The sequence below is a fragment of the Corvus moneduloides genome, chromosome 4, assembly GCF_009650955.1.
Source record: "Corvus moneduloides isolate bCorMon1 chromosome 4, bCorMon1.pri, whole genome shotgun sequence".
Taxonomy (NCBI): Eukaryota; Metazoa; Chordata; class Aves; order Passeriformes; family Corvidae; genus Corvus; species Corvus moneduloides.
In genome coordinates, this window is record NC_045479.1 from 44698131 (window position 1) to 44714524 (window position 16394).

Below are 16394 nucleotides of genomic sequence, written 5' to 3' on the forward strand. Positions count from 1 at the left end.
CGGCACCACCTCGGGACGGGAACCAAGCGGTGACTTCAGCACAGGCAGACGAGAACCGCCGGCAGGCAGGAGAGCGCCCCGAGGGTCACCGCCAGCGCCGATCGGGCGCTGCCAGCCGCGGCCTCCGGGGGCACACCGGCCCTCCCCGCCGGGTGTCCTCAAAGTTCCCAGCGGAGCCCCCGCACAGCGGGTCCCACTCCCCGCCGCTCCCCCGGAGGACGGGGCGGCGCGGCGCCGCCTCCCCCGGCCCTGCCCAGCCCAGCCCTGCCCGGCCCGGCGGAGGCGGTGGGCGGCTCCTGTGGCCGTGGCATAAACGGGCGGCCCCTCCCGCCGGTGCCGCTGTCCCCGCTGGACGGCGGGGAGGAGAGCAGCGCTGCCCTGCGATTCGGGCGGAGGCTGCGGCGGCCGCTCTCCAGCGGAGGGGCTGCGCCTGGCGGCGGCGGGGCGGGAGCTGCGGGGCACGGGCGCGCCGCCTCCGGCTGCCGCGGCCTCACTCGCGCGGCGGCAGCGGCGGGAGGCTCCGCCGGGCTTCCCCATTGTCTGCCCGCGGGCGGAGGGCTGCGCTGCCCGCACGCCCCCCACCCTCGCCTTTGTGTGCTCCGGCCGGCGGCGGGGCGGCGCGGCGCCCGCCGTGATGCGCGCTGCGGGGCGGCGCGGGATGCGCGCCGCTCGGTGAGAGGCGGGGAGGGACCCAGCCTGTGCCCCGGAGGCTTTTCGCCCGCAGCAGCCGGAGGAGGGGGACTATGGACTGAGCGCATCGCTGTACCATGGAGTCGGGCATCCGCTTGAGCACGCTCTGCCTTCTCCTCTGCCTGGGGCCAGGTAGGCGGATGCTGGACCCGCCGGGAGAGTACCCGGGCACGGGGCTGCCGGAGCTTCGCAGCGGCGATGCTCTGGCTCCTGGGCAGCCGCAGGTGCGGAGGGCGGCGGCGGGGCTGGGGCGGCTCGGGAAGTTGCGGTGTCGGCGGGTGGGTAACGGCACTTTTTGGGTCAGTTTCAGGCTTTGGCGTGGACCCCTCGCTGCAGATCGACGTGCTGTCCGAGCTACAGCTGGGAGGCTCCACGGAGGGCGTGCGCCAGGTGCCGGGGCTACACAACGGGAGCAAAGCCTTCCTCTTCCTAGGTACGGCCGCCCCGGCCCGCCCTGCCCCGCAACTCCGGCCGTGGCCGTCGGGCCCCGGCGCCGCGCACGTGGCGCGCCCCCCCAAGTCCCCAAAACGCGAGAGGTTTGCTCGCTTTGAGACATCCGTATCCCGTCCCTTCCCTTCCCGCTCGCTTTTCTTCCACTCTTCTTTACAGCTCCCCTCCCATTCTTTTAAAATCTTTTTTTTTCTCTCACCCCATTTTTTTTTCTTTGACTGGTAGACGCTTAATTAAAGTACAGCAGGAACGGGGATGGCAGATGGCATGTTTTGTGAGTCGTGGGGTGCGGTGATGAATAATAGCACCACCCACTCTACTGCTTTACTTGGGAAACGCTAAACATACCCCAGTTCCAGCTAAGGAAAACCTCACTGAAAGTTTTATGTGAATCGAGCAAATTGCTGAAATGAAGTGCCCCGGAGGAGGGAGGCAGATGGCTGGCAATAAGAACACCCTTTTTTTTTTTTTTTTTTTTTGTCAAGATAAAGTGGCCCTTTGGAGCTTCCATGACGTACCCCTCCTGTGAAACAAAGAATGAGTTTTGGTCTCTTTTAGTGCTTTTGATTGTTTCTTTGTTAATATTGGGAATATAAATAAAATAGTAGTCTTCCATCTTTCAAAAATACATTTAGGAGTTTTATTAAAAATTATTAAACTTTCTTATATTGTAATTCATAAAAGACTGTAAATAACTGTTAATATCTCGTTGAATATATTGGCATTGGTTACATTCCATACACTTGCTCATTATCAGTGTGTTTTTGAATTACACTTCAATAATATACTGATATCTTAAATGAAGCTGGAGCCAACAACATTTTCAGGAAAAAAACCATCTCTATCTTAATTAAAAAAAAAAAAAAAGCCTAAACCTGTCCTTTAGAGGCAAGTCTCTTCTCTGAAAGATGATTAAATGCTCCTTATAATCTATGACTAAACAAGAACAAGGAATATGGCTCAACATCTGATGAAGAACAAGCAAATCTCCACATAAGCTTGCACTTTTAAGATAGGGGAACTTGATTGTGTCACGGGAGGAGTTTCAGCTGGATCTGAACAGATTTCTGGTGCAACAGGCAAGAGGCTGTGTTTCACCTACAGAAGAGCTATTAGTCAAGGGAGATAAGATCTGGAAAGGGAATTTCTTTTTCATGTTTGCATTAATGAGGTAATTTATCAGAAGCTAATAGTTGCCAAAGGCTTTTTTTTTTTTTTTTTTTTTTTTTTTTTTTTTTTTTAAGGTGACCTCTCTAGCGGTGTTCTTCCCCGGAACAGCCAGCATGTGTCACTATGGACATGAATGTGGAGACACATGGGCACATGCGTTCAGAAACACTGGCACATGCTGGCTTTAAACATCTGTGATGGGCTTGTGGCTGCAGAGCGGAACCCTCTGTGGAGGGGGTGACTGCTTAGAATGGCAATGCATTTGTGTGTGTGGGATTTGTGTCCTAAAATAGGTGTAGTTTTTAAGGTATGGTTCTGCGTTGAAGCCCCATTGTGCTATAATAGATTGGGCTGAGGGAGTGGGGGGAAGTTAAAACTCACTTTGTCTTCAGTGGTAATAGGATTAGAGGTTTGGAAGCATAAGAGTTTCTTGTGTATTTTCCCAGTGTCAGCACAAAAAATTACTGGGTTACTAAAGAATTTTTTTTTCAAGTTTTTCCCTCTGTCTTTGCAATTACAAGTGTACATAGTTCCCAAATGGGTTAGCAGTTTATTTGTAGCAAAAGAAGGCAGGAGTTTTAAATTTTCACAGCAACCTTTTTATTTTGTTGAGAACAATCAGGGGAATAACAAGGATGAAAACACTTATGTCTAAATGGTGGTTGAAGTCACTAAGGGTCCCTTAGGAAGTCTTTAATGCCCTGCAGGACTGGAGATGATTTTCCCTGCTACTGCATAAGATGACTGCTGATTTTGTTATAGTAAATGTGGTCTTTACTGAGCAGAGATATTTTCATTTTTGAACTTGCATTTAGAAATAGAGAAACTTCCTTCCTTTACCAGACCACTGGGTCCACTTAGTAATTTTTGTTCTGTTCTTAGAACTTGCACTTTAGGAACACTGCTGCAATATATGCCTCTTAATGTATGTACTTGCAGTGTGTGAATTTCAAATACATGTATGTGTCGACTTGAAATTTGGTTTGTCTGTGTGGGTTTTTCCTTATTTCAGCTAAAGCCTTAGTCCTAGATAGAAAAGATTTTGTGAGAAGGACGCAAATGACTTTAAATGATTTGTGAACTTACTCTGGAAGCTCTAACTTGTGATCCTTTGCCTCTTGGTTTCTTCAGATAGCGAATCTTTTCTCGTATCATATACGTATTTATGACACTTTAGTATGTTGTCTTTTTGATAGACCACATTCTCAACTGATGTAAAGCCTTACTTTACATAAGCTTAAATCATTCAGAAGTCCTAAATGCTGTTCTATATTTTAGAAGGAAATTATAAATGTGGCATGTTGAACTGCCAACAGGTAATAGACAATTAAAGATATATGATGGGATAATTATACATATAGTTACAGCAGAATAGTCTCTTTACTTCTAGGAAAAAAGTCAGTTTTGACTGCTTAATTAGCTGTAACATCAATTTTCAGTATAGGGGTTTAGCATCTAATTGGCTGTTCTGACAAATTCTCCCTTGTGTAATTGACTTTTCAAAGGTACTTGTATTTCTAGGCCATATAAAACAGTGAGCAGTTACTCTCTAAAGATGGTTTTAGTCTGTGACTGTCCAGTCAGGATAATTTAGGTTGCTCCTCATACAGTTCCTGATTTAGAAATAATTTTAGCCATTTGAAATTTGCTGTTACTTGGACTTTTTGTGTGTGTGTGTACTGGACTTCAGTAGATTTAGGTGCTGGATTCTAAAGCTTTTTAGGTGTTTGATGCTCCTTAGTTGTCATGGATGGTAGCAACAGAATGCTGCTGTAATCTGGCTCTAGTTAGCTGCAGGGACTTCTTTTTCTGGAAATGTGATTTGCAAAGTAATTGTAAAACGTTCCAGTATAGCTTGTGGGAAGATACAATTATGAATAGAAAACAGGAGGAAGTCTTCAAAAATGTTAGTGTTGCTGTATGTGAACATCTGCCAGCACTTTCTAGCCAACAGCAGATATTACTATGTCAAAATATGTTGAGAGGAAAATTATTCCTCTGCTGGTCAGAGCAGCAGAAAAGAAGTCAGAATATGTATGACACAAATGTCTCTCTGTTGGCAAGTGTTTACATAAGTCAGTGAAATTTTCAACACCTTTGTTCTTCTCTTTGCAAAACAAGGATGACACTTGGGTAAAGCCCAAACCAGATGGGTGGACTGAAGTGTAATTAATGTAGTTAAAGCAGGCTTTTGGAGAAATACAAATTGTCATTCTCATAGTTCTTTTTTTGTGATTATACTGCATTAATATGATTTGAGGAGATAGGTGAAGATGGAAGTCCAGTGTAGCTATTTTCCTATGCAAATATGGAAGTCATATTTCTACAAGAGCACTTGTTGCATATGTAACTGCAGGGAAATTTGAAGAGGTAGACAAAATCACAACAGAGGCTGAAGGATGATGAGGGTTTTGGATGAATGACTCAAGTCTGTGCCAGGGGATACAGCCTTAAGCACATGCAAGGTCCCAGTGAAGCTAAAAATTTCAACTGGCAGTAGGAAATGGTGTTCTGAAGTGTGACAATCTAAAGAAGGGATGCAAGAGTAACTTGGTCTCCTCTGGGATTTCATTAGGCAATAGATTTTTGTCACCCTCCCTTTAAATTCTGCATTATATGTATTTTATAGATAGAGTATTTTGATAGTCTTTCTGGGTCTTTCTTGTTGAGAGCAGATACTATGCGTCAGACTACCTTTGTCCAAAGAGAGTGTGTGTGTATGTGTAGTAATGGAGACACCTTCCAGTTGCCTCCAGCACCAGTGGAGAGTGGTGGAAGGTACACTGTAAATCAAGTGATGAGAGGCAATAAAAATGAAAGCCAGGTGATGTGTAAGGACAGTGTATGCCCATCAAAAGGTGTATATTCTCTTCAAAGAGAAGGCTAAAAGGTGGACAGAAGAGTGCAGTCAGATGGTTACAAACACAGGAATGTGTATTTAAGGAAAAGATAAAAAGGACATGCCAGTCATGAAAATGTGAGAGCTTGTGTATCTGAATGCAGAATTTGGAATTTATTCAGAGGTTGTTTTCTTGTTTGGTTTTTTTTTTTTTTTTCCTGTGCCAGCTAGGGTATGTAACTCATAATATGGTTATAAATAATATTTTGATATTTCCAATGAGGAAGGACAAATTTAGAGGCAAAATATGGTATATTCTGATTAGGTTCAATATGTGCTATAAAACACCAGAAAATAATTTAATATGTCAGTGGGATGAATGAAAGGGCTCAGCAGTACTGTTCTTTGAATTGGTGCTGGCCAGCACAAACTGCTGGCAGAAAAAAGCCCCCTAAAATAGGCCTCTTGGTAAAAGTGATTTGTTACCTGTTATTGTATGACTGGATCATTAGCACATTATGTTAAAATACTAGGAAGACAATATTACTCTATGTTATATCCCTTTGGAAAGTTCACTCTATTTTGTCTCATGATGTCATCTCTGAACATTTACTAAATGAAGGAGCTAAAAATAAAGCCTTAAAAGCAGAGGTGAGTAAACTTTCACAGAAACAGGATTTACATTGCCTATGCACTTCACACACACAGCTTTTTCCTTGCCACCTGTCATTGAAACTATGGACAGATGCTTTCTCCAGATTCCAGCTGAGCCTGCTGAAAATACTACTGTTCCCAGCTGCTTGTCACTGCCCAGAAGCTAGAGGTTACTGTCCACACAACTTTTCCAAAGCAAGAGATTATATGAGTGTTCCCATGTCTGCGGATGGCAAAATCAGCCAGCTTCAGGAGTGACCCTGGCTGACTGCAGTGACATGGATTAGAGAGTCCCGTAAAATCCCCTTTCTCCAGCTGTACCCATCTCCCAGAGGAGTGGTAACAGACAGCTGAGAAAGAGGATGTTAATGTTGCCAACTGGCTTAGCTGACTGCAGAGTGAATACCCATCTGCAGCATTTTTTTGTCTTGCACGCAAACTGCTTTCCCTCAGAAACACTGAATCCTCAAATTGTGGGACCTCCAGCACAGAGATCATCTGTAGATAGCAAAAGTTTTAATCAAAGTTTAATTTCCGTAGGCACTGGCATGTTTTTTGATGTTAGAAATGCCTAATGTAAGCAATTGCTCTATGACAATGTGGTAGCCAGAAAGGTTTTGGTGTATCTGGAATAACAGCCTAAGCTTTCCTTTGCTGCCTTCTACTTCTGGAACTTTCTAAAGTCACCTCTGCACCTGTGCAAACAGGAACCATTGTGGTAGAGCACTGCCAGGATTGTGATTGATGCTGCTGGCGTGCCAGGCTGGGTGCTGAAGGAGAGCCCTGAAAAGCTGGGCTGCTTTTTCTGGAGCCTGCTGGTCTCACTGCTCCTTTGAGACATCCCCTTGCTCCAAAAGAACTTAATATTCAGCATCCTCCTCTGGGAAGGAGGAGTAGTGGTAGCAAGAGGAGATGTTTGTGAAATGTCTGTTGCTTCAAGACCCTGCTCAAAAAAGGAGGTAGCATGTGAAGATCCATTTTCCATCCTAAACCATGAATTTTAATGCATAGAGAACTATGACGCACTTAGCCCTGCTGAATAGTCATTAATATGCCAAATACTGGAGATGGTGGTGTGTGCTAACCTTAAGGTTTATCCCTTAAATAAAGGGGAAAAAGTTATGGAAGAAAGACATAAATATCATGGGCTTCTGATTGATGCTTGTAATGGTACAGCAGAGGGTAGGGCTGAGAAATGGAAAGCTAATGAGGATCTAATGTACGGCAGATACAGAAACTCAGAGAAGAAAAGCTTGTAATCCCTGAACGTAGTCATTAGTGCAGAGTTGACACAAAATAATGTTAAGCAATGACACAAAACTTGGCCTGTGGCATTTGGGGATTGCAACTGTTTTACGCTGAAAGTTTCAAGTAAATACTGTTGCTGAGAGTGTGTATTAGGCCTTACTATCACAGAAGTATAAATGTTAAGCACGAAGTTGTTTTAAGTTCAGCTCTAAAAATTGTCATTATTCATCCCAAGGAAAGGTATTTTACACAAAGTGTTATTTTGTTGTCCTTTGTTTTGTTTTGTTCTTTTGATTTTCTGCAGTGGGCTTTTTCTGGGGAGGGAAGGAAAATAATCTCAGAGATTAAATGTTCCCTCCATAGCCTTTAGGGTTGCTTTTATTTTTTTTTTTGTTGGTTGGTTGGTTGGTTGTTTCCTACTCACATCTCTTTCTATGTGTCTTGATAGGGGCTCTTGTCACCTTTCAGTCTGTTAAATTCCAGCATGACTTTGGTGGCTTTGCCTGGGCTTGGTAGGACAGCTAACATCTCCAGTCTCTGATACTTCAGTCTTTGGAGTGAATTAATACCTGCATTTATTTATCAGCAGGGTGTGACTCTATTTAAAGCAATGTTATGTTTTATTGTGTTCTTGTGGACTTGAGCCTGTGCTTTTCACAGCCAGGTTGCATCTGATACCTGCAATAAATTGACATCCCTGGGGGTCTGTTTTCTGTTGGGACAATCATGAATCTCTAAAACTTTTTTTTAAATGAGTGTCTGGTTGTTCAGGTTAATGCAAATAACCATGTATTGTTTATACATTCAGTATTGCCTCAAACATTTCATACTGAAGAATGGCAGACAGAGTTGCATTTGCTTCTTCCTGCCTTTACAATGAAGCCTCTTCTAAAATATTCAAGTACAAAATCCTTGTTAAGGCTTATATTATCTCAGGGCTCCACCTGGCATTTTTGTTGGAAAGCTGAAGATGAGTATGATGTACAGCTCTAGGGCATGTATGAAAGGGGAATACATTAAGACGGTGTCAGTGTGGTGATGTGGAGCAGAGCCCTGGTTGGCCATGAGAAGGGACCTGATAGTCAGAGGAGTGGGGCCAGAGAGCCTCTCTCCATGTCAATGTCCCCATCAAGAGCAGGCAGGTGCAGATGGCTGCTCACCTGGCAGCCTCTCCTGGCAGCATGGCAGGGGACAGTGGTGTTGGCTGAAGTTAAAAGATGTGATGCTGACAGCAGGACAGCATCTATCCTGCATGCCCGAGAGAACCCAGTAGATGCAGCACGTGTGCCCCGAGAGAGAGGACAGTGACCCTTCTAGGTAGCTCTCAAGTGCATCTTTCCATATTGCTGGGGAAGGATTGTATTAGCAAGTGGTAGTGATGGGGGAAAATGAGGTCTTGCTACCCTTACGTAATTGCTTTTGCTGTGGCATAGTTCTGTAGTCACAAAGTGTGCCTGAGACTTGGCTAGGTTAATCTTTTTTTTAATGGTTTCTCCCCCCCACAGCAGCATGGCTCATTCTCCAGTGAGATTTCACAAAGGACAGCAGCATTTCTTACACATCCCTTTTAGATCAATCACAATATCTGTTTTTCCCCTACCTTTTGCTTATACGATGTGGGAAATAGGTTTTCTACTCTCCCCTCCTCCCCAGCTTACGTTCTAGTCTGTATCCTCCAGGGTATACAGGTGCTGGCTTGGAAAAATAACTCCAAGTATGGTTAACTTCACTGTTTCCACTGAGTCTTAAGGGAGGTACAGGACTGAGTTCATAAGTTATTTAAAACTGTTGGATAAGAGCTGGAAATTTTATATAGCTGTCATGGAAAACTGTACTTCTGTGTAGTGACTCTTCCCTGTATTTTGTCCCATTTGGTTTTGTGCCAAGGTGCAGATCCACTGAGCAGTTGTATTCTCCTACCTGTACTGCTGAGGTACAGCTGAATAAGGGGTGAAAAAGGATTTTTCAGTGTTTGGTTCTTTTTTCTGTCCCTCTTTTTTGTCCAAATTCTTCTATATTTTGTGTATATATGTTCAAGAAATGCTATTTTTTTCCATCTTGACATTGTCAAATGGTTTCTTCTCAGGAAAATCCAAGAAGTATAAGAAAGGGTACTTTAGTTTTTAATTTTTTTGCCTGGACATGTTTTCCACAATAAATACCTATTATGAATGTTCACTCAGATATTTCAGATAGAAAAGAATTTCTGTAGCCATTTTCAACATGGAAGAATTTTACAGCAAAAAATTCTTCGTATTTGTTAACATTTTATTTACTTTTCTTTTTTGGTGCATGCTTTTTTTGGGGGGGGTATGTGATGCTGATAACTTGAGATATGTGCAAGTTAAGAAACCTGACCTTTAGGTTGAGTCATCCCATGAGTTGCTGCTTGCAGCTCTGGGCTGTTGTAAGGTGCTAAAGCAATGGGCATGGTCTAAAGGGACCAGCAGACTAAAAGAGACTTCTGAAGACACAATGTTCAAAAGGCTTTTAGCAGATTAACATATTTGCTGCAGCACCAACATTGCTATGATAGACTGTAATGTTTCCAAGGGAGCCATTACAATCAATATCGCTAGCGATCCATAACTGAGAAGTCTTTTAGTGGAATTTGAGTGGCTATTTCCTTCTCTGAAAACATGGAATATAGTAAGAAAAAGACCTCCAATTGTAGAGATGCTCACTCTGTTAAAGCAATATTTATACAATTTCCCCAGCATAAATGCTTATTTAAGTATAATTAGATGATGGTATAAGATCCGCAGTGTTTATCCTAAAAGAGAAGACATGTACCAGCCTTGACTCTGCCTGGAAGTCCATCAATCTCTAGATACAGCTGTGTAATGATCCAGAAGGGTTCCAAAGGATCTTTTCTAGTTTTGAGGTCAATAATCTGTGTTTTAATAGCTCCCTAAGCATGCATTTGCATATTGTGCCCTGGCTGTTCCAAAGACACTCTTAAGATTTTCTGTAACATTAACTAATATGCCCCGAACTTGAAATAGTCCCGAGATTTGCTCAGCTCTCATTCCAGGAAGAGGGTAGACTTGAAGAAAAACCTTGTGTACCCTGTTCAGTATTGCTCTTATTAAGGATCCCTGCATACACCATTAACATAAGGAAAGCATATGGGAGTAAGAGATCTGGGAGGTTGAATTATTTAAAAAAAATTGTGTCTGGGTTATTGCATTCGCTCTGGGTTTCTGCATTTCCAAAAAATATCAATGAATTGCAGGGACTGAAGAGAAAAACAGCACATCTGATTATACAGTAACAAAAGCACTAGCTTAGTAAGAAAGCTTTTGAAAGAACTTGAGTATGTACAGCTTGTCCAAGAAATGACAAAAGTGTTGTATGATAAGTGTCTAGCATTAGAAGATTCTTAGAGGTTTAAAACGAAGGAATTATTTAGTATTCAAAGAGCTAGAGGTAAGAGTAATGGTACTACAAATGGAGGGGATTTAAGATAAAAGGAGACTTTCACAGTGAACTAGTTTAGATTGTGGAATAGCTGCTGAAAAGAAATGGTGGAAATCTCCATACTTTTGATTTTTTAGAAGATAGCATGAAATAAAATATCTAGGAAACATTAGCTTTGTTGTAGTCGTGTTACATTCAGGTAATAGGCTGAGGAATGGGTGGATGACCCTTTAAGTCTTTCTGTACTCTGGAGATCGGGGGTGAAATTGATCTAGTATAGGGAGAGTTTTTCAAAGATACAAGGTAGCATCAAACACCTGATACACAATTAAAACCAGTGCCTTTGTACTCTCCTGAAACTTGTTCTTTGGTGCACTTAAGTATATTTTGATGATGCCTGAGTAAAATAAGCCTACAAGAGCAAATTAGGGTTTGGAAACATCTTATAATTTTAACTTACTCAAGCTTATAAATTTGGCATGAGTTTAAACTTGTAGCTGGTTCATCAGGGCTCGTGGGCACATTCACAGAAGCATGGACTCCATTAATACCTGACTTAAATGAAAACTTCTGGACAATTTGAACACTGGTCTTTTTCTCAGCTTTCTTGAAATCTCTGGTAATGGTTGGCTTGAGTCTTCCATGTATTTTCTACCTGTCTGCCCTGCTCACAGCTGAGCTGTGTACATGGTACTCCTTGGTATCTCTCCTCTTTGATGTTCCCAATTCAAAACCTTCTAACCTTTCCTTTTCCTGCCATCAAAACAGATAGCTTGTGAGTAGAGATTTTTCCAGATACTCCAGTATGGTTGGTGGCATTGGTGTCCTTCCTCTGCTCTCAGGTGTGGTCTCTCTGCCACTTCCTGTTTCTGCTGGTGCTTGAATTCTCTTTAGAGTTCACTCTCCTACGTTCTCCCCCCATCTGCTGCTGTTTGCTCAGTCTGCTGCTGGAGACCTGTGACTAACAACAGAGATGTTGGATGTGTCTGGCGTGCTTCAGATACTGGTTTTTTTTTTCCAATGGTGGCCTCCCTCCCCCTGCCCTGCTCTATTTTTGCTGTTAGGATACAGGTTTAAGTTTTGTGGAGCTTTCTGTCTGTCACTGACTGTTGGCCATTCTCCTGTGTCAGAAGCTAATCTTTCATGCAGACTGCATGGTTGTGGTTTTCTGCAAAATAATCTCATATTAATGCTTTTCTAAGCTCACCATTGTGTTGTGTGAAAATAAATCAGCACTTAAATTCTTAACACATAGAGTTTTGGTGAGCTGAAGGCAATTAAGCCTAATGTGGGCAAAAAGAGTTATACCCTAGAAAGCCAGAGATGAAGGAAAACTAGGATGAGAGATCCAAATCACTACCAAGAGGGAGAAACAGATTATTCATGGAGAAAAAAGGTAAACCTTCTAGGTCATCCACAAATGATTACAGTTGGGCTAGATGGTCTCAGGAGGTCCTTCCCAGCCTAAATGAGTCTGTGAAACACAGGCTGTAGGAGTTAGGTCCTCAAGAGCAGCATACTGGTCACAACAAAAGGAGGTTTTGAGAGAAAATGACTGAACAGAGAGCATGAGTAAGTCTTACTGACACTTGCACAGTGAGAACCAAGTGAGAGGGAGACATGGTGTGTTGCTGAGAGGGTATTGGAGTGCCTACGAGGGAGACGTGGTGTGTTGCAGAGAGGGTATTGGAGTGCCTACACCAAGCATGATCCTAGTTCAGAGGTGCCATGGTAGGTGCTGATCTTATACAGTCTGTCATTGTATGATAGTTCACCACTGGAATATGATATATTTGAAAATTCGAGTTGTGTCGTATCTTCAGAGAGACGAGTAGGGCATGTAATGCAGCTTGATCTACATCTAGCATAATCTGCTTGCATGATTTATTATTGCAATCAAGTTTGTACTTTATTGTTTTTAATTGATTAGGCTTTGTTTATGTTTGGTAGCCTGCATTTTCATTTGGAAAAGGCTGGCAACACTACCTCCTCCTCCTCCTGTCCTCCCCCTTGACGTGACTTGAATAACTGTTAAAATCCTGGCCATGCTATACAATGAGGGACTGAAAATAAAATCAGTCTTTTAGCAGTTCTCATGTGTGTCATGCCCTTATTACAGTACCAGTAGGGCTGCAAGATGATGCATTGTTTTTCTTCTGCTCTTCAGTGTCCCAGTGTTAACAGCATTTCTTGGTGTGATATTTTTGTTCGTTGTTAGGTCAGTTTGACACAAAGTGCTAATGTGACAGTATGCAGCCAAGCATAACTAGGTGCATATGCCAGATGGCAGCTGCAAGGAAAACAAGGCAGGCTTGGTTTTCTCCACAGGTTTCAAGGTGTTCTCAAAGCAGCTTCTAGAAGGATGCTTTGTGCCTAAAGGGAGTTCTGTGTGCATGTTTATATACACATATATATTTATAAAGCTATAGTAGCTGTAACCTTTTAAATACAACTGGAACCTCCACTGAAATGAAGAAACAAAAGAAATCCCACTCTATGCTATCAGTGTCCTTGTTCAAACATAGTAGGTTTTATAGTGGTAGTGGCTGTGAAAAACCTAAACAACGTAATTCTAAGTAGCAGTACTTGATTCTGCCTATGAGGGAGCACATACAAAGCATCTTCAAAACTTAAAAGGGATTTAAGAATAGTGTTGTGAGTATAGGCTAGGAAAAACTGGTCATGAAAAAAAGCTATTGCGTTATATAACTGATAACCTGGAACCTATAAATCACCAGAAAGTATTTCAGTAATAAATACATGGTGCAGAGCATACCATGCAGCACATATTTTAGTTTCCCAGGAGTGGAATTTCAGTAACAAGATCAAAAGTCTTTTATCTTCATTATTTTGCTGTCATATAATGGGTATATAGCACCCATTATAGGGGTGCACTCTCCTGGTGATAGTATCTAGCATGATGACATAGTTTCTCTGAAAGGGATGGTATTTCTAGTATACAAGGAATAGAAGTTTTCTGTATCATGTATGCCTTTAAAAATTCCTGATAGTACTTTTGTATGTGTGGTGCTTCTTTGTGGGTTGATCTATACATTTCTAAAATTCATTTCAGAAATGTTCAGGAGAGCACAATCTCATTTTCTGTGGCAGCTTGGTAGGAGTTGTTTTATTAACAATCTAGTGTGGCAGGATCTGTACTGCTTGTTAGCAAATCAGCTGTTTCAGCCTCCTGTGCTGAGAATACAGACTTCTATTCTGGAGTCCTACACATTCAAAGTTCAGGTTTGCCTGCGATTAGGTTTCTTATCCTTGCAAAAGGTTGGAAAAATTGTCAGAAATATGCTATGGCAGATACAGTCACTAGAATCTTTTGTGTAACTATTTATCTTTTATTTACTTTTTGCCTACTGAGTCCAAAAGTCATGAAACCCTTGTTCATGGACCTGACATTTTTGGAAGAGCACGCCTGACTTTTTGTGGTGCAACTGGGCTGCTTTACATTACAGGAAATTATTCCCACTTGTAATCCTGGTGCAAATTCCTTTTTTGCCAAAGGGACGACAGCCCAAGGGAAGATGAAAGACGTCTAAGTGTCTTAGGACTGTGCTCTGGTAGGTTAAGCCTGAGATTGACAGAGCTGTGGTACCTAACCCATTGCAGAATGAACCTTGCCTTGGTTTCTAGAAGCAGCCAGTTGGTATATAAGCTCAGAGGCTTAACCCAGCCACTAGTATAATCACCCCCAAACTAGTTTTGTATCCTCTCTTGCAGAATGCTTCTAGGCAGATTTCAGTGGTATTATTGTCTGTTCACAGGGATTATGAATTATATTACAGCTGTCATTTTCCACAGACAGTCATGGATTTGCGAAGTCTGTCCTAAAGAGTCATCCAAGTAAGTGCCAGGAGCAGGCAAAAATAGCTGAGGGTTTGCTACTGCTCAGTTATCTCTATCTACCATAACAGGTAGAAGGTTCCCCCCGTATCAAATATGTTCTATTTTTTTTTTTAATAGTTGACAATTATTAATGTTCCTCTAGCATTAAAAAAAAAAAAAGAGAGAGCAATCAAGCTTAATAAACCAAGCAAAAATTCTCTGAGGACTTTGACCATGGAGAAGAAAACATTTCAAGTGAAGCACTTTAAATGAAGTCACGATCATTTAGACAAATGCACCAACTACTCCTGATTAAACAAGTGAGATTAGGTCCATAATAATGGCTTGGTTGTTTCAGATCGGCAACAACTGCCTTCAAGCCTAGTTGCCCAGGCTCTCAGTACCTTTCCCTCCTCTTGTCCCACAGTGGGTTTGTGTTCTCAGCTATGCCAAAATGACTTTAAACATCAAAGTATGTAGCATGTAGGTGAGCCAGAGTTTTGGCCAGAAGTGATATGACTACAGTTGTTTAAGGCTGTAAGTGTGAAAAGCCAATATAATTGGGGAAAAATGTGTTCAGAAACAGGTCTTCTAGTCTTTTGTGTCAGTCCATTGTGACTTTGCATATGGTTTGAGCTGGAGGAAAGCCCTTGCTGGATGACACACCAAAGCTGTAGCTGACATTCAGAACAGAGGAAGCTACAAAGCAAAGGCAGTTGGAACCTCCCCAAATGCTGCAAGAACAAACTGTGACATTTCTCCCTGTGTTTTTTTATTGCTTTGGCTTCAAGTCAGTTTTTGTTTCAATTGCTTAGTTTCAGCTGAAAAGCATTTTGCCCTCTTCCTTTTCTCCTTCCCATCCACTGCATTTCTGTCTGCAGACATCCTTGCTGAAGCAGTTCTTCAGTGGAAATCAGAAGGCAGACACACCCACACCATGGTGGTGTCTAAACTACAAGGGCAGTCTGTGGGCTATGTCCCTAAACAGTCTGTGGGGTATGCCAAGGTCCTGATCATGCCAGTTGAAAAATTAATTACTGGAGTCCTTTTTCCTGGCATTTGTGAGTTTCTGTTCTGGGGAGACCTGTTTGGATCCAGTTTGAGGGGCACTTGGGCGCACAGAGGTCTGGACGTACCCGGTTGTATCCTGACGTACGTTCCAATTGTAGTCCTAGAGTTTACCAGGCTTGTGAATGGGGCAGTGCTCCTGGGCCCTGCAGCTTAAGCGCACCCTTTGGGAATTGCCCCAGTGGGAGTCTTACAGGGTTAATGTTTATCCTCTATCTTGTAGTCTTTTAAACTTCAGGTAGAACTGCAACACCTCCACCCAGATTCTTGCAGAGCTCTTTCCTACAGCCTTGGAGAAACCAACTCAGGTTCACATGGGTTTGGTAAACTACAGCTACTTGTTTTGCTATTCTCTCTGAAACAACCGGGAATTTGTGAGAAGGGAATGGACAAATTTATAGGTAAAGCAGCTCAAAATGTTTTATTTTAACATAACATAAGCTGAACTTATGTTATCAGTTCAAGTAGCAAAACAACCAGCCTTTCTACTGAAGGATGTAATGCATATCATGTCTAGCAAGGTTTTGGTCTAATAAAGGTTGTTTTAGTTCTTTTTATCTTCATTTTTCATTACAGGAATGCAACTCCTGATTTTGAATGCACTGTGCTCCACTTAAAATCCTGCTGTACTCTGTCAGCCTTGGAAAGATTCTGCTTTTGGATTGGCTTTGCATGCTGCCCTGCTGGCTGGGTGCAGCTTAATCTATATTTGTTACTTAAATAAAAGAACAATATAAAGTAAAGCCTTTATAAAGGGTATAAAAAACCCAATATAAAGTTGCCCTTTGTAGGCTGTATGAAATCCCTAGTTAAGAAAATATTAATCAAAAAATGTGAATACGGGAAAGTGACAGGATGTGAATATATGCTTGTGACACTCATCCCTCCTAGTGTAGGAAATTGAAATAAAATTGCACCAGTTATATTTTTTCATCCTCATTTTAGCCCACAGCCCTCCTTTTTCTCACAAACCACTAGAATTTAATTTGGATAGTTCAGCAGACAGTTCAGATGCAGA

General features: G+C 42.4%; 1 protein-coding gene across 2 annotated transcripts in view; it reads left to right on the plus strand.

Annotated features, from left to right (window-relative positions):
- The first annotated feature begins 544 nt into the window (after positions 1-544).
- NELL2 (neural EGFL like 2) overlaps positions 545-16394 on the plus strand; it is a 147582-nt gene continuing 131732 nt past the window's right edge. For both annotated transcript variants that reach the window (XM_032106575.1, XM_032106576.1), the window contains exons 1-2: positions 545-822; positions 995-1123. In XM_032106575.1, coding sequence (XP_031962466.1) covers positions 768-822; positions 995-1123 — 184 coding nt within the window. In that variant the 5' untranslated portion in view covers positions 545-767. The remainder of the gene's footprint in view (positions 823-994; positions 1124-16394) is intronic.